The sequence below is a fragment of the Lepidochelys olivacea genome (assembly GCF_965140295.1).
Source record: "Lepidochelys olivacea isolate rLepOli2 genome assembly, chromosome: 1".
NCBI lineage: Eukaryota > Metazoa > Chordata > Testudines > Cheloniidae > Lepidochelys > Lepidochelys olivacea.
In genome coordinates this window covers 9,373,954-9,396,770 of record NC_140411.1, presented here as the reverse complement: position 1 = coordinate 9,396,770, position 22,817 = coordinate 9,373,954, and the positions used below count along the sequence as shown (strand labels likewise).

At 47.2% G+C, this 22,817-nt stretch overlaps 1 protein-coding gene across 1 annotated transcript; it reads right to left on the bottom strand.

Annotated features, from left to right (window-relative positions):
* Window positions 1-10,085: 10,085 nt before the first annotated feature.
* On the bottom strand, window positions 10,086-15,360 carry LOC311514768 (T-cell ecto-ADP-ribosyltransferase 1-like; the record flags this gene model as incomplete). The annotated part of the gene is given in 6 exon segments (XM_084617465.1): window positions 10,086-10,192; window positions 11,577-11,609; window positions 12,671-12,682; window positions 12,685-13,381; window positions 13,384-13,554; window positions 15,295-15,360. Coding segments are annotated over 6 exon segments (1,086 nt in total).
* Window positions 15,361-22,817: the final 7,457 nt, after the last annotated feature.

Genomic DNA, 22,817 nt, shown 5'->3' with positions numbered 1-22,817 from the left:
AAACAAGGGAAGAACAAAAAATAAATGAGGAAAATCAGGAAGGAATACGGTTATTACAGGAAATGCAAGGAAGGGATGAACTGATATAACAATGCATCACAGAATGCCTGTCACAGTAGCCGGGGGTCCCAATAAAGAGGGAAGAATATTTAATCTTGGCAAAACCAGACAGTGAATGGATTCTGGTAATTCCCCAACAAATATAATCTCGGGATGGATACACAGGTCAGTAGTAGGAGGCACCCCAAGTTAGAAGAGGCTATGGAAAAACTTTAAAAGGTAGGTTGGTGGCATGGGATGGGAGAAGATATGGACATACATATTCATAGCTGGTTAACATCTGCAAAAAAGGAATCTACAAGATGGAAAAGGTGAGATGAAGTAATGCATCAGGCTTTAAAGGGACCATTCCAACCCCTGCAGGTAGATTTTGGAGGGACACTGCCTATCACATCTAGGAAAAGTAGATTTTTGTTTGTGGCTTCAGTAAGTGGGTAGAGACATTCCCCACAAGGGAGGAAGATAGGCATAAGGCTGCCAAAATATTGGTAACCAAAATATTTCCAAGGTTGGGGTGACCTCACAGTATTGATTCTGATAATGGACCATCATTTATTGGAGAAATGAACCGAGATATGGGAATGTGGGGTGTTCCCATGCCGCTGCATATTCCACACCGTTCCAAAGCTGGCGGCCAGGTAGAGAGAATGAACAAATCCCTTAAAATTGAGTTATCCCAAGTATGTAAGGATTAGGAGCAATCTGGGAAGTGGCTGCTGGCTTGCTGGTGACTGCCAGGATCAGGCATTACACCCAGTTCAGTTCGGAGTGATCCTCCTCCTGGGGAGGCCCCCAGCTTCCTCTTTGGGTCAAATGTCCACCCTTTGCAGAGCATCACTTTCCTGTCTGGGGTGTGGAATAAGCCCCACCAGGCATTCAGCTGCAGACTGAGGGAACCCAGCTGGATTTCTGGCAACCTGCCTCAGGTCAGGCACCCTGGGAGCGACAACATGCTGTGGCTGCCTAGGGGCGCTTTGCCATTAATAAGGGTTTGTGGGACCCATCTGCTGATTGGTGAATTTCAGGCCAGCCAGGCACAAGGAACGTCTATTTGAGCATGGCCTCCTGGAGCTGAAATTCCCACTGCCTAGGTCCAGGCCCACTTCCCCTTCCCCAGAGTCTGTCCCGCTCCCCTCTGGCGCAATTAAATACCTTGATGTGTGAGGGCGAGGGGAATGGGAAAACTCGAGTGCAGCTCCAGCCCCTTAAATGGACCTAGAGGTGAAGTGGGGGGGGGAGCAAAGCAGATGAGAACCTCCCCCCATCACCTTAAGGGACACCCACCGCTCCCCGGATGGCCCCCTCCTCATGTCAGCACCTCTCCCCATCCCCACTTCCCAGCAGGGGAAGGGATCTGGCTGCTGCTCTCCCTGCTGAGAGGGGAACTGGGAGCTGCCCAGGCATCCGGCTCTCCAATGTGAGCGCACAACCTTCTGGGATGGCCTCCCAGCCCCTCCCCCATTCCAGAGCGGCTGGCCCCAGAGGAGCTGTCAATGGGTCTGTCCTCAGGGGGCTCCCAGGGCTGGGAATTCCCCTATCCCCTGGGATTCCTCCCTGCAGCACCATGACATTGCCTGGATGGGCCAGAATGGAGAGTGGGAGCCCCCTCCCCAAGGACAGTGGGTCTGGGGCAAACCGAGGGCACCAGGGAGCTGGCAGGGAGCTGCTCCAGCCACTGCACGGTGGGGCCTGGGACCTGGGCAGTCAGCAGCATCCCACCTTAGGGGCACATCCCCACTCAGCAGCTGGATGGGCACAAAGCACATGGACCCCGCAGAGTACGGTGCCTGGCGTGGGCCGGGGTGGAGGGGCTGTCACATTCCCACAGGGCGATTGCACCTCTTGCCCTGCAGCTCTGGCCTCTGGGCAGGAGAGACGCCGATGGCCTGTCCCCCCAGCCCTGACGGAGGCAAGGAGGCCCTGAAAGGCCAGTTAGGTGACTTGGCCTCCCCTGTAATAGGCAGGGCCTGGGTTAACTGAGAGTGAAGTCCAGCTGGGGAAGGCGAGAGAGCCAAGTCCCAAAGAGGGAGCACCCTGGGTCACAGAGAGATGGGGGGTGGGGGGGCGTCACAGCCCAAGCAGCTGACAGAAGGGGGCATCAGATGGGGTGTCATCTTCTCAGACCCAGCCACTAGGACGCGCACTTGTGAGCAGCCACCCAGTTACAGACACACAGTATGAAATAGGATGACAATTTGTAGTTTATACGCATTCTGTGTTGGTCTGTTCCCCCCCACACGCGTATCCCTCCTCCCATCTCTCTCCTCTCCAGGACTCATCTCCCTGCGCTGTCCCTAACTTGCCTACATTTGAGGACTGTAAGCCCAGGGCAGGTGGTTAATTAGTAATAATATGACCGGCATGATTATATTATGGTGCACACGAGGCGCTCAGCACGGGACAGACCTGCAGGGAAGGAGTCAGTCCCTGCTCTGAAAAGCTTATGACCAGCTTTGGTCAAAGGCTTTTAATGCTGATCTCTTTGAACCAACCAGGGTTGATGGGGGATCAACTAATTATTGTGAGGCCCATCTGACAGGGGCACTGCATCAAGGGTAATAAACGCCAGGACTCCCAGAGCTACCAAAATCCAGAAGCCTCCCTTACCCATTTGTCCCATTTCCAGAGGGGGAGATCGGGCCTTGCCACAAACTGGAGATGCCTCAGGCCCTACTGGGTCCCAGGCAGACTCTGTAATTGACGTCCTGGCCCAACATCTCCTGCAGGGGGACTAGAGGGAGAAGAAAATGCTCCCGGCTTCCCCCACCCACTCCTGCCCCGCAGCTGATTTTCAGCCTCTCTGAAGTGGGAAAGGTGTTGGCAGCCCCGAGAGCCGTCCTGCGGCTGCAGCCCTAGAGAACGCCCGGTGCCAGCCAGGCGGGCACACGCTCAGTAGCAGCCACCATCTGCTGCACGTGCCCCCCCCAGCTGCCTGGGCCTGAGCTGTTTACTTTCAAAACCCAGGGGCTCTGCTATTGGCTGTGCTCTGCTTCCTGCCCAGCCAGGAGAAATACTGGAAGAGCTCGCGCTGCCCGTGTGATGCATCCTCCCCTCATCAAACTCTTTGCTTTGTGCACCCGTGAACTAAGGGTGTTTGGAAGATACATTTGCATTTCCAATCCCCTTGTTTCCATTGCAAATCCTGTCATTTTTGCATTCCCCACCTCAATAACCTTCTTTTTACTTTGCATTTCCTACACCAGAATCCCCTCTTTGTTTTACAACTCCTGTTTCAGTAATGCTCCTTATTTTTGCAGGCTCCAACTCCACGGTGCCTTCTTTAGCTGAATTTCCCTGCCCCAATCACCCCTCTCTCTGTTGGCGTTCTCCAGTTCCACCGCCCATGGTTTATATTTTGCATTCCCCACCCTAATAACCTCCTCTCTATTCTGCATGACCCATTTTGCTCCCACTATGATAAAATTATCTAGGAGCTATTTGGCATTCCTCCCATGTGAATTTAATTAATCCACCGTCTGTTGTAACAGAAAATCAGCAGAGATCTTCCACGTCTTCTAAGAGCTTTGCCTGTAGGCTTCTCCTGCAGGATTTTCATCTCTGCAAATCTGTACTGATGCTTTACAGTGTGATACTGTTGTAATGCCGACAGAGCCCAGTAGTTGGTGGGCAGGAATTGAACCTGGGACCTCTGTAGCTTAGTGCATGAGCCTCTACTGCATGAGCTAAAAGCCACCTGGCCCTTAGCGAAAGCTGTAGAGCAGACTCATTAATCTCTCACTCTAAGCAGTCTCGGTGCCACTAGATGGGACAAAGCACCACATCCAGTAGGTGTGTGGGTTACACTCTGACGGGGTGGTCTAGGCCCTGAGGTCCCCTTGCTGGAGGCCTTGTGACCCTGCCACACCCCACCCCAGAAAAGGGCAATAGAGAGGCCCTCTGAGCTGCCTAGAGCGGCTGTGTGGGAAGCAGCCAATCAGGGCCCAGCAGGTCAGTATAAGAAGAGCTGCAGGGCTAGCTTAGCAGGACTTCAGTTCCTGGCTAGAGCTGGATGGTGCTCCAGGCTGGTTGCTGGGACTCCAAAAGGACAAGGTCTTGAGTTAAGGATGAAGAATGTGCGGGAGCCTTGGGAAAGTGGCCCAGGGAATTATAGTAGCAAGACAGTTTATTTAAAGAGACATTACAAATGGCTGCTATCTATAGGGTCCCTGGGCTTGGACCCGGAGTAGAGGGTGGGTCTGGTTCTGCCTCTGCCTTCCAGCCACTGGCCTGGACTTTGAGGCACCCTAGAAGAGGGACTGAACTGTAGTGGCCCAAATGAAGAGCTGGGGCTGGAGAGGCCCTGAGAGGGTGAAGACACTGCCTCCAGGGAAGGAGCCTTGTGTATGATTTGGCCAGAGGGCTGACTCACCGAAGAGCCACCACAAACAGAGAACGCAGGCCCATGCACTCGGCCAGGGGGTGCTCGTGAGACGTGAGTGTGACTCTGTTACAGATGCACTTAAGCAGATCCAGGAGCCACCAGGGCCCCTCTCTTTTGATAGCTACCCTTCATCTGCAACTGCCCTAGAATCGTCTGGTCCCAAGGTTTCGTCTGTCTCCCAATTACAAGCGGTGGAGTAGCCCCTCCCAGCTGAGCTCCGAACCCCAGGGCAGGTTCCACTGCCTCTCCTCATTCCCTGGCCATTTATGTATCTTACCAAGAAGTGAATCTTTCTGGTAGTTTGATGGCTCTGATCAGTTCTGTCTCAGACCTTTCTATAGGTGGTATGAATTTAATCAAGCATTGGCTAATTGATTAATCAGGTGTGTGGGCTTCACCGTGACTGGAGCTTGTCATGAATTATCTCTGAAAGATGCTTATCTAGCAGTACTACGAATGTGGGTAACAAGCAACGGAAACTGGAAATGCTCATTGAGAAGACGTGTGATGTGAATGGAGTTACTGAAACCTGATGGGATGACTTGCATGACTGGAATATTAAAATCACTGGTTGTAACCTGTTCAGGAAGACCAGAGGTCTGTTAAAGAATTAAAGGCTGGGTATTCTTGCCATTCAACGTGGGTTTATGGAAAATAGGTCTTAGTAACGAAACCTGATTTCATTTTTGGGTGAGATTATAAATTTTGCTGCTCATGGTAACTGGTTTGGCATAATAGAGTTAGATGTCTCTAAGGCAAGTGACCTAGTCCCGCCCGACAGACTGATAAAAAATCAGCACTAGCCCTAATGTAGTCCATATTTAATGGCATCAAAACGTGTTAGCTGATATATCACAAAAAGTAATTTTAAATGGGGAATCATCATCCAATGGGGGTGTTTGAAGTGTGGTCCTGTAGAGCAAAGTAGTATTCAATATCTTTATCAATGAGTTGGAAGAAAATATAAAATAATTGCTGGTAAAACTTGCAGATGATACAAAAATTGGTGGAGTGGCAAATGATAGATAGGGACAGGTCAGTTATACAAGTCAGAGTGATCTAGGTACTTGATAAAGAGGGTGTCAAGGTTCCTTCCCCACTCTGAACTCTAGGGTACAGATGTGGGGACCGGCATGAAAACCTCCTAAGCTTACTTTTACCAGCTTAGATTAAAACTTCCCCAAGGTACAAACTATTTTACCTTTTGCCCTTGGACTTTATCACTGCCACCACCAAACGTCTAACCGCTATATTACTGGGAAAGAGTCCATTGGGAAATGTCTCCCCCCCCCCCCCCCACCACACACACAAATCCTCCCAACCCTTACACCCCCTTTCCTGGGGAAGGCTTGATAAAAATCCTCACCAATTTGCATAGGTGAACACAGACCCAAACCCTTGGATCTTAAGAACAATGAAAAAGCATTCAGATCCTTAAAAGAAGAATTTTAAAAGTAAAAAGGATCACCTCTGTAAAATCAGGATGGTAAATATCTTACAGGGTAATTCGATTCAAAACATAGAGAATCCCTCTAGGCAAAAACTTAAGTTACAAAAAGACACAAAAACAGGAATCTACATCCCATTCAGCACAGTGTATTTTCTCAGCCATTTAAAGAAATCAGAATCTAACGCATATCTAGCTAGATTACTTACTAAATTCTAAGACTCCATTCCTGTTCTGTCCCCAGCAAAAGCATCACACAGACAGAGAGAGAGGCTTTGTTTCTCCCTCCCCCCAGCTTTTGAAAGTGTCTTGTCTCCTCATTGGTCATCTTGGTCAGGTGCCAGCGAGGTTATCCTAGCTTCTTAACCTTTTACAGGTGAAAGGGTTTTTCCTCTGGCCAGGAGGGATTTTAAAGGTGTTTACCCTTCCCTTTATATTTGTGACAGAGGGCTACTTTAAATAACGCATTTTAATACCTCTAAAACAACAAAGGATGTAGCTCACACTTACAAGATGAGGGACTGGAATATAGAATAGGAGCAGGAAGTTGAATTGGCGAGACAATTACTGTTACAGTTGTGACATTCTATATCTTGAGGGAGCGTCCTGTAACCCCCATGTTCCTTTTTTTTAAAAAAAATATATATATATCGTGATCTTGCCTTACAAGGCATGCCCCATATGTATCAGGGACAAGGTTGTGATCTGCTGACGGTCATTTCTCTATCCATATATGTATATCATTAATGCAAAGGAAGTGATGAGAATTGTGTTGTATGGTGGTCACTAAAACATGCTGTAAGTTGCGGAATCAGCCAGATATTAGCTCCCCAGAGGCAACAGCAAGGAAAGTAACCAATACCTGGGAGGGATGTCAGACTACCCATCAACAGCCATTGTCCAGCAGGGGAGCTACAATTCAATGACTCACCTGCATGAAGCCACACCAGGGGAACTGCTCAACCTTGCCTAGAGACTACATAATGCCCCTGGATATGCCTGGACTTGTGTGTTCCCCAAGCACATGGGACTGAGGGTATAGAACAGAGCAGGCCCATGCTTCGCCTTTCTCCTGCCTCCACCTATGCTGCAAGCAACCAAGACACTTAGAAGAAAACTGAAGACTCCAACAGAGGAGACTGGCCCAGGTTTAAAGGACAAACCTGTATATTAAGAATAGGCACTGACTCCGTGGGTGCTCTATGGCTGGAGCACCAACAGGGGAAAAATTGGTGGACGGCTGCCGGTGGGTGCTCAGCACCCATCCGCTTCTCCTCTCCCACCATGGCCTCCAGCGGGCCCTGCTTATCAGTGCCTCCCCCTGCCTCCAGTGATCAGCTGTTTTGTGGAATTCGGGAGGCTCTGAGGGGGGAGTAGTGAAGATCTGGTAGAACTGGGCAGGAAGGGGCGGGGTGGAGCAGGGGCAGAAAGAGGTGAGGTGGAATGGGGTCTTGGGGCACTTTTGAAAGCTGGTGCCTATGATATTAAGGACAGCAATATCCAGTGGGGTGAGAAATTGTTTAGTCTAGCTGTTACCCAGTCTAATAGGGTTGAGAGTTTTAGACTGTGTACACTTTTTTTCTTTTGGTAACTAACTTAGGCAAAAAGTCAAACACTTTTAGTCACTTAAAATATCTTTTTGTAGTCAATAAATTTGTTTAGCTGTTTATCTTTACCAGTGAGTTTGCCTGAAGTGTGTGCAAATGTGCTGAGGTTTGCAAAGGCTGCTGTATGTCCACTTTCCATTGTTGAGCAGGGCAAGACCGTATATTCCTGGGGTACAAGGCTGGGAGCTGGGGGGATTTTGCTCTGGTGCCTTTCCCTGTGTGATTCATGAGTGGTTCTGGGAGCATTCATGCAGTATAGCTGGGTATGGGGCTCCATATGCTGTTGTACTGAGTGATCACAGCACCTGGAGGGGTTTGCTGCTGGTCACTAGCAAGGCATTGTCAGAGACAGACCAGGCTGGAGAGAGTTAAGGGGGCACAGCAGTCCCAGAGTCCCAGGTTGCACCATGGGGATCCCATCACAACTGTGTCCAGATCCGGTGTCCTCCTGATGGCTCTCTCTGGCTATTCAGAATATTCATACACACGCCTTGCCCCTTGCTGGAATACATCAGCTACCATGGTAGTGGTCAGGCCTACCTCCATGCTGTTACTGATTAGACCCCATGCAATCCCAGGACAGTCAGTGGGCATGCAGGTGGGTAAACTAGCCCAGAATTGGACCTTTGATTTCACAGTTAAAAATATTCTCTTCTGAGAAAATTTGATTCATAGATTCATAGATATCTAGGCCAGAAGGGACCATTATGATCATCTAGTCTGACCTCCTGCACAACGCAGGCCACAGAATTTCACCCACCACTCCTAAAAAAGACCTCACACCTATATCTGTGCTATTGAAGTCCTCAAATTGTAGTTTGAAGACCTCAAGGAGCAGAGAATCCTCCAGCAAGTGACCCGTGCCCCATGCTACAGAGGAAGGCGAAAAACCTCCAGGGCCTTCCAATCTGCCCTGGAGGAAAATTCCTTCCCGACCCCAAATATGGCGATCAGCTAAACCCTGAGCATATGGGCAAGATTCATCAGCCAGATACTACAGAAAATTCTTTCCCGGGTAACTTGGATCTTACCCCATCTAAAAACCCATCACAGGCCATTGGGCCTATTTACCATGAATATTTAATTACCAAAACCATGTTATCCCATCATACCATCTCCTCCATAAACTTATCGAGTTTAATCTTAAAGCAAGATAGATCTTTTGCCCCCACTACTTCCCTCGGAAGGCTATTCCAAAACTTCACTCCTCTGATGGTTAGAAACCTTTGTCTAATTTCTAATCTAAATTTCCTAGTGGCCAGTTTATATCCATTTGTTCTTGTGTCCACATTGGTACTGAGTTTAAATAATTCCTCTCCCTCTCTGGTATTTATCCCTCTGATATATTTATAGAGAGCAATCATATCTCCCCTCAACCTTCTTTTAGTTAGGCTAAACAAGCCAAGCTCCCTGAGTCTCCTTTCATAAGACAAGTTTTCCATTCCTCGGATCATCCTAGTAGCCCTTCTCTGTACCTGTTCCAGTTTGAATTCATCCTTCTTAAACATGGGAGACGAGAACTGCACACAGTATTCCAGGTGAGGTCTCACCAGTGCCTTATATAACGGTACTAAAACCTCCTTATCCCTACTGGAAATACCTCTCCTGATGCATCCCAAGACGACATTAGCTTTTTTCACAGCCATATCACATTAGCAGCTCAGTCATCCTATGATCAACCAATACTCCAAGGTCCTTTTCCTCCTCCGTTACTTCTAGTTGATGCGTCCCTAGCTTATAACTAAAATTCTTGTTATTAATCCCTAAATGCATGACCTTACACTTCTCACTATTAAATTTCATCCTATTCCTATTACTCCAGTTTACAAGGTCATCCAGATCCTCCTGTAGGGTATCCCTGTCCTTCTCTAAATTAGCAATACCTCCCAGCTTTGTATCATCCGCAAACTATTAGCACACTCCCACTTTTTGTGCCCAGGTCAGTAATAAAAAGATTAAATAAGATTGGTCCCAAAACTGATCCTTGAGGAACTCCACTGGTAACCTCCCTCCAACTTGACAGTTCACCTTTCAGTAGGACCCGTTGTAGTCTCCCCTTTAACCAATTCCCTATCCACCTTTCAATTTTCCTATTGATGCCCATCTTATCCAATTTAACTAATAATTCCCCACTTGATATGGAAGTGACTGAGAGAGATAGACATGAGACCCCACAAACTGCGCTGTTACAGATTCACCTGGCTGAGAGACAGATTAAATCCATCTACCATATTAATGAAAATACTTTTACTTAGTTCATATCTTAGAAGTCTTTTACTGAAGTCATCAAAAGTTGGTACGAAAGTGCTAGCATGACAGGAATACAAGTAATTCTTTATATAACAGGCATCAATTTATAGCTCTACCATTGTAAAACAAATCCCACCTGGAATAGAACTATCGGATAATGTTGTTTGATAACGTATAATCAAAGCTTGCCCAAGCAGGTACCAGTGACACTCCCTCCATGTTCCTGGTTTCCCTTTGGAACGCTGGCAGAATAGCAGGACGGCTTTGGCTTTGGATCTGGCAAATCCCATCACCATGATTTGTGTTCGAGAGAAAAAGTGAGCGACACGAATAGGACAATTTAGAAATCAGCAAACAGCTTCAGAGCAGCAACGTGGACCAGGAGGATGGGTCCTCCAAACCGTGAAGGGCTCAGAACACTGGGGAAGGCCAGGCCTCTTCTGGTAGCTGTTAATAGGAAAAAGCGGATCAAACAATTGTTAGGAAATTATTTCACACTGACAGAGATCCTTAAAGTGGGACACAGGGATCCTTCCCAATGGCTACTGGAACCTGCTTATTGCAGAGAGACACTAATCCATTTCCCCTCAGCAGGACACTCCAGTCTGCAACATTCATCTCACTGGTGAGATTTCACCTGCTTCCTTCCTCCCTCCTCAGCCTGCTTGTTCCTTTGGTATCAATCGTTGGTGACAGAATAGCAGCTGTGTTAGTCTGTATTTGCAAAAAGAAAAGGAGGACTTGTGGCACCTTAGAGACTAACCAATTTATTTGAGCATAAGCTTTCGTGAGCTACAATCCGATGAAGTGAGCTGCAGCTCACGAAAGCTTATGCCCAAATAAGTTGGTTAGTCTAAGGTGCCACAAGCACTCCTAATCATTGGTGAGCATGTTTCACCCAAGCCAGTCCCAGAGGCTCTGATTTGGAGCTTGTTCTCTCCCATATAAGTGTATTCCAGACCAGTTATGAATAATGAAGACCAGAATCTATGAAAGACTGGATGCAGACACCAGTAACACCATTTCTGTTTTTTTATTAGCTTTCGGGGAAAATGAAAAGAAGGGTCATTCCATTATGTGGAGGATTTTGATATTTCAAAATTTGGTTTTGTTCTCACTTGGAATGAAAAACCCCAACATTTTGAAATTCTCCACACAAGGGAATGGAGCATCAGCTCTGGGGCAGTCCACCAACCAGGCTGTCCCAGAGTCGGGGGCACTGGAAGTCCTGGGGTCCATGACTCCTAGGCAGCCTCCCAGCCAAGGAGCCAGGCAGGTGAGCTGCCAGAACCCAGGCAACGTTCTGACAGCGTCAAAATCAAACCATCTCTGCAAAAGGTTTGGAGTTTGACAAACTGTCAAATTCCAACGAGAAAATATTTTGTTGAAATTTTTCCGATCTGCTCTGGTAAAATAGTCCTGTTTAGTCCTTTGGGAGGATGTCACCCCATTGGGGACAGAATGGGTCTAGTTATGAGAGGAGGGAGATGAAGACACACTTGTGTTGTAGGGTTAGGGGATGTGTGTTCAGCTTATGGTTCAGAACACTGAAGATGAATCTCTAGTGCTCTAGGGGGTTATTCTCAAAATTTCTTTTCAGAAATCAGCTGCGCATGGAATTGAGTCAGACGTGAAGGTGCTCAGATACAAGTCATGAGCTTCATACGAGAACCTGGATAAATAGATGGACCATGCTGTTCACCCCACTTTTTTCTCAAGTTGTTTCCCTGCGTATGACATGTTTGCCTGGTGGGGTTGGTCTCAGCCCTGCCCCTCGATACAGAGGGCAAGTTATGGTCAGATCAATGAAAACAAAATGTTTCTTTCTTACCAGAGTTGTCAACACACTTTTTGTTCTTCTCTCCTACGGTACAAACGGAGAGGGTCAATGAAATGTGACCTTAGGTAGAATTTTCAACTCCATTCTACTATTTCCAAAGAAACATAGTAATTGTCAGACTGGATCCCGCCAACAGGCTACATCTAGCCTGGTGTCCTGTCCCTGACTGAGGTCAGGCCCAGCTGCATCAGGAGAAGCTGTAAGAAACCCCAGAGTTGAATTCCCTACACATACAGGAAATTACTTCCCCAACCCTGGCAGTTAGTAACTGCCTTATGACCTCAGGCCTAAGGGTTTATTGCTCTTTTAAATTTTTTATCCTATGTAACAACTGTGGAGATTCTCACTGTCTAAATAGCTAATTCTCTTTTTGAATTCTACTAAGCTCTTGGCCTCATGGAAACCTTTTGGCAATGAGTTCTACAAGTTAACCCTGCATTCTATAATCCCTTAACCTATTTTAATTAGTGAATCTTCAGTTTATTCATGTTTTATGATAAAGTGGTAAATTAGACACTACCATTTTCCATATCACCTTTTTTGTCTTAACTAAACCATCCCAATCTCTCCAGAGCTCTGATCATTTTCATCCCCCTTCTCTCAACTCTTTTCCCACCCCCCATCTTCCAATAAATCTTTTTGATCTTGGGTAATCAGAGCCAACCCTAATCCCAATGAAGTGTGCCCCCTTGATTCATATAATGGTGTTACAATATTTTTACATTATTCTCCATTCCATCATTCCTTATGCTTGCTAGCATTTTGTTTCCTTTATAGACCTAGTAGCACATTGAACAGAGGTTTTCATTGAGATTTGCGTTGAAGTCTCCACAATGAGGGCCGGGTTTCCTTCTGAGTTGATATAGCTCATTAACAATCCAGGGAAATTATTCCTCACAATCTGCATTACATTGAATGTGTCAGTGAATTTCACCTGATGTTGTGTTGCCCATTCACCCAACTTAGTTGGTTAGATCTCTCTGAAGTTCCTCACCATCATCCCTAGCCCTGATGTGTGTGTGTGTGTGAGACGTCTAGGCACCTTCTCTTTCCTCAGTAAGTATTGGGCCCTAGTGTCCACCCACCCCAGCCTGAGGATCTCTAGCAGCAAGAGTCGCGGCAGCCTGTCTCCCCCAGCCCTGGTGGCAAGTCCGCAAGTCAGCGTCCCTCTCATCAGCTCTCCCTGAGGTGGGGTTTTCAAATTCTCCACAGCAAAAAGCCCCACACAGATATTTCTCATGTTGAGCCCAGTACTCACCGCCCAGGTACGCGCAGTTAAAATAGCTGCAGGTCCGGTTTGTGCTCTGTAGGACAAAGTGGTTACTCCCTTGTACATTGGCTTCATTGAATGTCTCATGGACTGGGATTAACACTTCTTTTTGGAGAGGATCATATGAGAATTTCCAGATTTCAACTCCAAAGCATGACCGGATGGTGAAAAATGTGTTTGTACCAAATTTTTCAGCCTCTTTTTCCTCAATTGATGAAGAGGCAAAGTGTCCAAACCTCATGTCACCTGATCCTGTGTATTTAGTCTGAGTGCCCCGGTACACCTTCCTGTTATACGTCACATCACACCCCTTTCGTAAGAGCTGTAGAGCAGTTGTCAAATAATAGTGAAAGGCTTTGAAATGGAAATGGGCCATGTAATCCGCTTGAGATGTCCCATTCTCTCTCACTGCCTTATTAAATGTAGTTGGAAAAACTTCATTGTAGATTTGGATTTTGTCAGTATAGGCTACTCTGGCTATTCCCTGCTTATCTTTAAAGTCTCTGGGGCAAGAAATTTTTTTTTTTTTACTTTTTCCCATTGTTGTTCTGCTTTTTCCCATACCATTCTAAGCAGTGAGGACTTGCTCTTTTCTTTTTCTAGCAGTCCAGGTGCAATTCCATCCATTTTTTTAGCACATCCTAGATATTGGTCATCAAAAGCGTCATCCATCATGCTCAGCTTCACCTCCCATTTTGTCTGGGAGAATAAAGGAAACGTACAGTCACATTAGCATTTGTGTTACAATACCACCTAGAGGTCACACCCAGGATCAGGGTCCCATTGTGCTCAGCCCTGTACAAACACACTGAGAGATGGCCTCTGCCCTTAGGGGCTTACCTCAAAATAGACAAGACTGATGAAAGGGGTGGAACATATAGGCAGAATCCACAGTGTGTTGTATGGCAAATGTTATGTTGGCTCCATGATTTTTTTTTTTTTGAGGGGAGCGGGGGCACACTCAAGGACCAGTGAGCACTGTAATCATTACAGATGCATTTTTAGTTTACTGAGGACTTTGTTAGTGTAATAGATATCCTATGTGCAGGTGGGGAGGGGGAGGTTAGGAAGAAAGGCAGGAAGGGATACATTAATAGGGAAAAAGAAAAGGAATACTTGTGGCACCTTAGAGACTAACCAATTTATTTGAGCATGAGCTTTTGTGAGCTACAGCTCACCTCGAGTGAGCTGTAGCTCACGAAAGCTCATGCTCAAATAAATTGGTTAGTCTCTAAGGTGCCACAAGTCCTCCTTTTCTTTTTGCGAATACAGACTAACACGGCTGTTACTCTGAAACCTGTCATTAATAGGGAAGACAAAGCATGGGGCACAAGAGATATGGGAGGGAGCTAGGAGGGACTGAGATCCCAATCCACTCCCATACAAGTATCTAGAAAACACCCCCATTTACCTCAGGGGGAGTCAGTGGGTTGCCATCTCCGTATGCCAGCCATGCACTGCATGCCCCAGGGCTGGCGGTGCCCGTGGGAAGGTTCCATCCAGGATCCAACCCCCGAATGCACATGGAGGACGACAACAGCGCTGTGGTGGGTTGTATAAACCCCAGACTGGTTAACCAGAGATTAACAGGAGCCTGAACCCCTTTAGGCTGCGGGTGGCACTCGGAGGGGTGTTAGGCATAACTGGTGATCAAACCCAGCTGGGGTGGCTGGGGATGTTTCCTCTTGGGCTAAAGGCAGAGAGAGGCCCGGAGCTAGAAATGGAGGGCCCAGAGCCAGAAGGAGGCCTACGAGGGTGGGGGCCGTGAAGCCTGTGGCCAGAGGTGAGTTGCCTTGGACCAGGAGGAAGCCAGGGGCAGTGTTGGTAAAGCCTAGGGGGAGTTTGGACTAGAGTTTGAGGGGCTGCAGGGAGAGGGGGAAGACCTCGGCAGTCCCTCTCCTGGCAGTGAAGAGACCTGAGGGGAACAGAGAGACTCCTGCAGGGTGGGGAGGAAGCCTGAGCTGGGCAGAAATTGGTTTAATTTTGTTCTTTTGGTTTGGGATTGTGTTGGGAGATTCCAAGGGGGAGCCCTGCGAGCCCGGCCCTGAAAGAAGGATGAGCCGGGAGAGGCTGTGCGGGCTGGAAAAGGGCTGTGGTAGGAAGATATCCAGGGAGGCAGCAGCAAGGAGTCTGATGGAACAGACCTTGGCTGCTGGTCAGAGGGTCCCTGGATGGGAACCCAGCTTAGTGGGAGGGCCGGGGTTCCCCTACCAGCCACTGCGGAAGGGGTTGTGGGGCCCTGATTAGACAAACACCTGTCCGGGCTGGTCTCGGTGCACTTGGCCCTGCCTCAGCGCACAAGGCTGCACTAGATGACCTCTCGCGGTCTCTCCCAGCCCTACACGTCTATGGGTCTAAGGCAGTGTTGCTGCCTGTATAGCCTTGAGCAGAAACACGAGAAAACACAGAGTGCTTCCCAGGCAAAGCTCAAGAGTTTACCTGAGGGATTCCCAGCCAGGTGTGAAGACAGAAGTATGTCAAGGGGATCAGCAGAGGCCCCAGCATTGTTCCAACTTCCCCGGTGCGGCTGTAGGAGAATCCATCAGGAACGTCAGTGGCGATGTGGGGGGAAAGAACACACCAAACCCAAACATCCTCCCAATTGTGTCACTGTGATCCGTTGTTCCACATTCAGTACCTGGGATTTCCCAGGCAGGAATTGCTCTCTCACAGATGGCAGCCCAGCCATAACGGGGCAGGTTTGTCTCTGAAATACAGTTCTCAGCTGGAGGGGTGGGCAGTAGTTGTGGGGAAATCCTGGTTTCACTTCCTAAAGGATTCTGGGCGGGGGTGTGTGTGTGTGTGTGGAAATATTGTACCCAGGTCTGTCGATTGTATCCTAGATCCGTGGTTCTCAAACTTTTGTAGTGGTGACCTCTTTCACGCAGCAAGCCTCTGAGTGCGACCCCCCACCCCATATCAATTAAAAACACTTAAAAATATTTAACACCATTATAAATGCTGGAGGTGAAGTGGGGTTTGGGGTGGAGGCTGACAGCTCGCAACCCCCCAGGTCATAACCTCGTGACCACCTGAGGGGTCCCAACCCCCAGTTTGAGAACCCCTGTCCTAGAGAATGGGGCTAAAATAACGATATAACTGAATAGTTCAGTGCCTCACCAAGTACCTGGTCAAGTGTTTGCTCGGCAACTACCTCATACACTCTGTGCCTCGCTGCTCAGTTCTACCCAGTGGCTAACAGGGTGATCGACGCCTGTTCCCAGGATCCCAGAAATGTTTTTGTTGCAACAGTGTTACATTGTTGATTCATATTTAGCCTGCGATCCACTGTGAGCCCCAGATCCCTTTCTGCAGAACTCTTTCCTGAGCAGTCATTTCCCATTTTGTATGTGTGCAACTGATTGTTCCTTCCTAAGGGGAGTACTTTGCATTTGTCCTTCTTGACTTTCATCCTATTTACTGCAGACTATTTCTCCAGTTTGTCCAGATCATTTTGGACCCCACTGGTTATGCCCTTCCATCATGACTGTGAACCACTAACTACTCTCTGGGAACGATTTTCCAACTAATTATGCACCCACCTTATAGTAGCTCCATCTAGGTTGAATTCTGCAGTTTTTTATGAGAAGGTCATGCGAGACCACATCAAAAGTCAAGACCTACCACATCTACCACCTCCACCCTATCCACAAGGCGTGTTATCCTGTCAAAGAAATATTAGGTTCATTTGACAAAATTTGTTCTTAACAAATCCATGCTGACTGTTACTTACCACCTTCTTATCTTCTAGGTGTTTACAAATTGATTGCTTAATTAGTTGCTCCATTATCTTTCTGGGTACAGAAGTTAAGCTGACTGGTCTGTAATTCCCCCGGTTATCCTTATTTCCCTTTTTATAAATTGGCACTATATTTGCCCTTTTCCAGTCCTCTGGAGTCTCTCCCGTCTTCCATGACTTTTTGAAGATAATCGCTAGTGGCTCAGATATCTCCTCACTCAGCTCCTTGAGTATTCTAGGATGTATTTCATCAGGCCCTGGTGACTTGAAGACATCAAACTTGTCTAAGTAATTTTTTAACTTGTTCTTTCCCTACTTTAGCCTCTGATCCCACCTCATTTTCACTTGCATTCATTATGTTAGACGTCCAATCGCTACTCACCTTTTTGGTGAAAACTGAACCAAAAAAGTCATTTAGCATTTCTTCCATTTCCACATTTTCTGTTATTGTTCACCCCGCTCATTGAGTAATGAGCCTGCCCTGTCATTGGTCTTTCCCTGACTTCTAATATATTTGTAGAAAGTTTTCTTTTTACACTTTATGTCTCTAGCTAGTTTAAACTTGTTTTGTGCCTTGGCCTTTATTTTCTCCCTATGTACTTGAACAGCAGCCCTGAGCAGCTGGAATAGCTTAGCAGCCTGGACAGTGTTACCAGTGTCAAGGTTCCTTCCCCACTCTGAGCTCTAGGGTACAGATGTGGGGACCTGCATGAAAACCTCCTAAGCTTACTTTTACCAGCTTAGGTTAAAACTTCCCCAAGGTACAAATTATTTTACCCTTTGCCCTTGGATTTCCACTGCCACCACCAAACTTTATCTGGGTTCCTGAAAAAAACGTAGTTTGGACACATCTTTCCCCCCAAAATCCTCCCAACCCTTGCACCCCACTTCCTGGGGAAGGTTTGGTGAAAATCCTCACCAATTTGCATAGGTGACCACAGACCCAAACCCTTGGATCTTAGAACAATGAAAAAGCATTCAGTTTTCTTACAAGAAGACTTTTAATAGAACTAAAAAGAAATCACCTCTGTAAAATCAGGATGGTAGATACCTTACAGGGTAATTAGATTCAAAACATAGAGAATCCCTCTAGGCAAAACCTTAAGTTACAAAAAAGACACACAGACAGGAATAGTCATTCTATTCAGCACAGCTCTTTTCTCAGCCATTTAAAGAAATCATAATCTAATACATACCTAGCTAGATTACTTACTAAATTCTAAGACTCCATTCCTGTTCTGTCTCCGGCAAAAGCATCACACAGACACAGACCCCTTGTTTTTCTCCCTCCTCCCAGCTTTTGAAAGTATCTTGTCTCCTCATTGGTCATTTTGGTCAGGTGCCAGCGAGGTTACCTTTAGCTTCTTAACCCTTTACAGGTGAGAGGATTTTTCCTCTGGCCAGGAGGGATTTTAAAGGGGTTTACCCTTCCCTTTATATTTATGACACACAGCAATGACATTCGACAGCACTTAACACATCATACTGCAGATGTTTTTCTATATGTTATTTATTTAAGGCAATACCTCGTATATGTATTGAATAGAACCTTATGTGAGGGGGCTGCTGGTCCCTCACTGAAACTCAGAGGGAGGGTCAACCAAAAAACCCCACTTTCTCCTAGATTGCGAAAGGGTGGAAGAGAAATTAGGCTCCTGAGGCTGACAGTCCCCAGGGCCAATGGGAGAGGCCAACGCTCCAAGTCAGCCTGATTGACAGGGCAGGCAGGTCAATGAGGGAGTCAGGAGCCCGGGGCCTGGGTGTGAGCTGGGGCTGCCAAGGGCAGAGTAAAGGAGAGATCCGCAGCCAGAGCTGGGCTGGGGGCAGAGCTGGGGCAGCACAGACCAGTTGCCCCGATGAGGATCCAGGGCTTAGCTGTAGTGGGGAGCCGCAGGCCCAGAGCCAGGCTAGCGGATACCAGCTGTGTCACCTCTAACACTGCAGGCAAGTGCCGTGAGTGACTGGGAGGGACGGGGGAGTGCAGGGATACATCACCCGACAAGAGCCCTTGCAAGCTGGACTCGGAGAGGAAACACGAACCTGACAGGGGAGCTGATGCTGGAGAGAAGGGTCCTGTCACCTAGACCCTGCGGGCATGTGGCCAATTTCAGAGCAGGGGTCTGACCTGCAGTATCACCGCAGCGCAGCCAGGGCCTGGGAGGGAGGCCTGGGATGTGTGAGGAACAGACTGTGAACTTCCCTTACGTCCCAGAGATGCTGTTTGTGGTTTCCCCATGCCCACAGGGTGGGTTCCTTGTTTCCTTTAACCTTTCCCATTTTCCCCTTATTTCTCTTGCTGCTGCTGTTTAATAAATTAATCAATGGGTCAAGAAAGTCACTGGTGAGGAGAGAGTACGCTGGAGCGGGGCCACCCTAGCCCCTGTCCTAAGTGAACAGCACAAGGTTGGGGGTCAAGCCCCAAGGAATCCTGGGCCCAGCCTTGTTGGGGTTAACACACAGTTGCCAACTTTCATGTGGTTAATAAGCAGCCCGACTTTCACAATAAAACAAAAATCAAGCTAATCCCATTCAAAACAAGGCCAAAACAAGCCAGTCCCTAAGAACCCCAAGACGCTATGTGACTAGATCCCCCTGGTGTGCAGTCTGGGACTGTGGTGGGCCTGCTGGGCACCCCTGACTCTCTTCCCCCCTTGCCCCTGTTTGCCCCTTGCCCCTGCTTGCCGGGAGCCGATCAAAAAATAAGCAGCAACAAGCTACAAGTCAAAAACCAGCCAACAAGCAACTCCCAAGCCAATTAAGCCAAAAACAAGCCCAATTTCTGTATTTTTTTTGCGGGTTTGGTATGCCTGGTTCCAAGGACTCTGCGACACAGCAGAGTGGAAGGGGAGTCCTTGAGGTAAGGCAGGCCTCTGGGTAAAGGGAGCTGGGGCGAGGACTTATCCTTTCGCTAGCCGATTCCAGGGGTAGTGCAGAAGCCAGGAAAGTTCCCCACAATAGCAGGACCGTTCCCCCACTTACACTTACACACATGGATATAAACAACGAGGAGTACTTGTAGCACCTTAGAGACTAATAAATTTATTTGGGCAAAAGCTTTCGTGGGCTAAAACCCACTTCATCAGATGCATGGAGTGGAAAATACAGTAGGCAGATATATATACACAGTACATGAAAAGATGGGAGTTGCCTTACCAAGTGTGTGTGGGGGGTCAGTTCTAATGAGACAATTCAATTAAAGTGGAAGTGGGCTATTATCAAGAGGAGGAAAAATCACTTTTGTAGTGGTAATCAGAGTGGCCCATTTCAAACAGTTGACAAGAAGGTGTGAGTAACAGTAGGGGGAAATTAGTTTTTTGTTTTTGTAGTGACCCATCCACTCCCAGTCTTTATTCAGGCCTAATTTGATGGTGTCCAGTTGATAAATTAATTCCAGTTCTGCAGTTTCTCATTGGAGTCTGTTTTTGAAGTTTTTTTGTTGTGTATATATGCCTACTGTATTTTTCACTCCATGCATCTGATGAAGTGGGTTTTAGCCCACGAAAGCTTATGCCCAGATAAATTTGTTAGTTTCTAAGGAGCCACAAGGACTCCTCGTTGTTTTTGCTGATACAGACTAACACGGCTACCTGCTCTGAAACCTGTCACACATGGGTATGTCTAGACAGGAGTTTTGAAGTCCTAATTTCAGTGGAGTTCACTGATTGCCAATTAACCCACCTTACAGACACCTTTAAAATGCTAATTTAGACACTTCACAATTGTTTGTTCCTGCTGAGCCCTAGGGTAAAGCACTAACATTTGCCATCTTGAAGACAAGGTGGCATTCCACAGGAGGATAACTACAGTGCTTTAGCTACCTTGCTGTAAAACCCTAATGGAGACAAGTCTCTGGAGTATTAACACCGTGTGACTAGGCAAGGTCAGCTGTGAGTGTGGGGGGAGGAGATGCAGTGGTCACCTTGTGCAGCTACATTAGAGTAAAAACTACAGAGCCCCTTATAGGTGAAAATAACACCTACAAAACTGTGCCAGTAAAAGAATGCCATACGGCTCTCAATGTTTTTCCTCCAAAGTGAACCAGTTCTTACTTTGGCTGTGACAGAAGTAAAATATTGAACAGACTCAGTAATGCCAACTGGCTAAGAACTGTGCACATCCTATTACGTTAACGTGTTGCCCTGTTTCTGGGAGAGCCCCAATTCAAGTCCTTCCTCCACCTGATAGGAGAAGAGTTTTGAAAAGGTATCAATCACCTTTGGGGGGAATGCCCTAGCAACTGGCCTATGGAATACTCTGGTGTGGGGCTCCCTCAGTCTCTCCTGTTGATGGTGTTCCCCTGGGGATACATAATTTTAAAAATGCATTGGAGGAGGGGGATGGGAGCCTGGGATTCCCACAGCCAAGGCAGGTGCCAGAAACACTAGGGTACAGGGTCTCTCTCACACTTGCTCTCTCTCTTAGGCCAATGATTGTTTCACTACATCTAAGCATGGGAATGACTGTATAGACCAATGGCTGGTGCCCTCACCACCTAAGTGCTAGGCTCTAGTTCAAATCCGTCTCTCTCTGGTAGATGTGGGGGAGTGTGTTTCTGCCTGTCCCAGGTAATACCCTAACTACTGGGCTTGAAGTTAGGGAGGAAGTCCTCATATTACCTCCCAACCCCTATTTTTTCTGTAAGCTTCTTTATAGGGGCTGTCAAGGCTGAGTCCCCACTCTGTCACTCCGAGTGCCGAAGGTGGGGGGCCTGCAAGGATTCTAAAAATTAATACTGGCCACTCCAGGCTCGTATTACACTCCCAAGGCTTCAGCTTTTCTCTGACCTTGTCTTGGTAAATGCTGCCACCACCCAAATGCAAAAAAACCCTTTTGAAACCAGGAAGGAGCACTTAGGAATTCCTCCCTGTGAGGTACCCTCAAGCCCTTTCACCCTCCCCCCCTTCCCCCACCACAGGGAAGAGCTGAGAAAGAAAACAAAGGAAATTAGCTGTGACTACCAGCTAATCAACCAATGTGCACAAACCTCTTAGGACACCAAAAATCTAATCCTGTTCTTAAAAAAGGTTAACTTTATTAAAAACAAAAAGGAAAAAAAATACATCTGGAACTTAGGCTTTTTGCTAGATCTTAAAAGAAACAATTACAAAAATTACATACAGCTAAAGCAAATACAATTTATTAAACAGCAATCTCCCTGCACTGGGCCCACTGCCCAGGGTCCCCCTCACTCTCTCCAGCGGCTCCAGACAGCTCCAGCACGGCTGCTGCTCTGCCTCCAGCTCCCTGGGCTGCTTCTCTGGCCCCTCTGCCTCTGGTTGCTGCAGCTCTGCTCCCAGCACAGGTCTGCTCTCTGGGCTGCTTCTCTGGTTCTCTCTGGCTGGCGCGGCTCTGCTCCCCAGCTCGGCTCGGGCTCTGACTCTCTTCTTAGCTCGGCCCCACTCTGTCTGACCCAGGTAATTCCAGCTCACCCGGAGGGTGGGACCCCCTGGCCTCCTGACTCCCTGATTAGCTGCCCACCATGTCAATCAGGCTGACTTGGAGCATTGGCCTCTCCCTATTGCCCCTGGGGACTGTCAGTCTCATGGTCCTGATTTCCCATCAACTCTTCCCCTTTCTTTTGGTACTGGGAACTAGCCAACCAAAACCCCCCACTGAGTTTTAGTAAGGAGCCAACAGTCCCCTCACGAACACATTGATAAAGTTTTTACACTTGGAGTAGAAAGTGGATTTGCTGGTTTTTGGGTAAAAGTGCAAATTAATTAGAATTCCAATAAAACCAGAGAGAACGCTGGAGTGTGCCCATGCAGTGAACTAGATTCTCTTTCTATCACTGCCTGTCAGACAGGCAGAACTTCAGAGGGTAAAACACAGGGTATAAAAGCAGTCCGTACATTGGACTGCAAAACTGACCAGAATGCTGGCTCTGGGTTAATCTCAGTTTCGCCTTAAATACAGACTTACCAAACTAGGCAAAACATATTTTGTACCCAATAAAATATGTGTTATCATTCAAGAGTTACTTCAATCTCATTTGCTTTAGCAACCACCCTTTTTTTAGAAGAAGAGTTATTTTATGTGTAGCCAATCATTTTAGTTTATTATTCATTTATTGTGTAATGTTATAATTAATCAATATGTTATATCATATATATTCATTGTATGTTAATTAGAGTTAATTTTTAGGATTATAAAAGGATAAGATTGATCCGTATTTAGAGGAGCCAAGTTTTAGATGTAAGACAGGCTGAAACGCAAGGCCTGT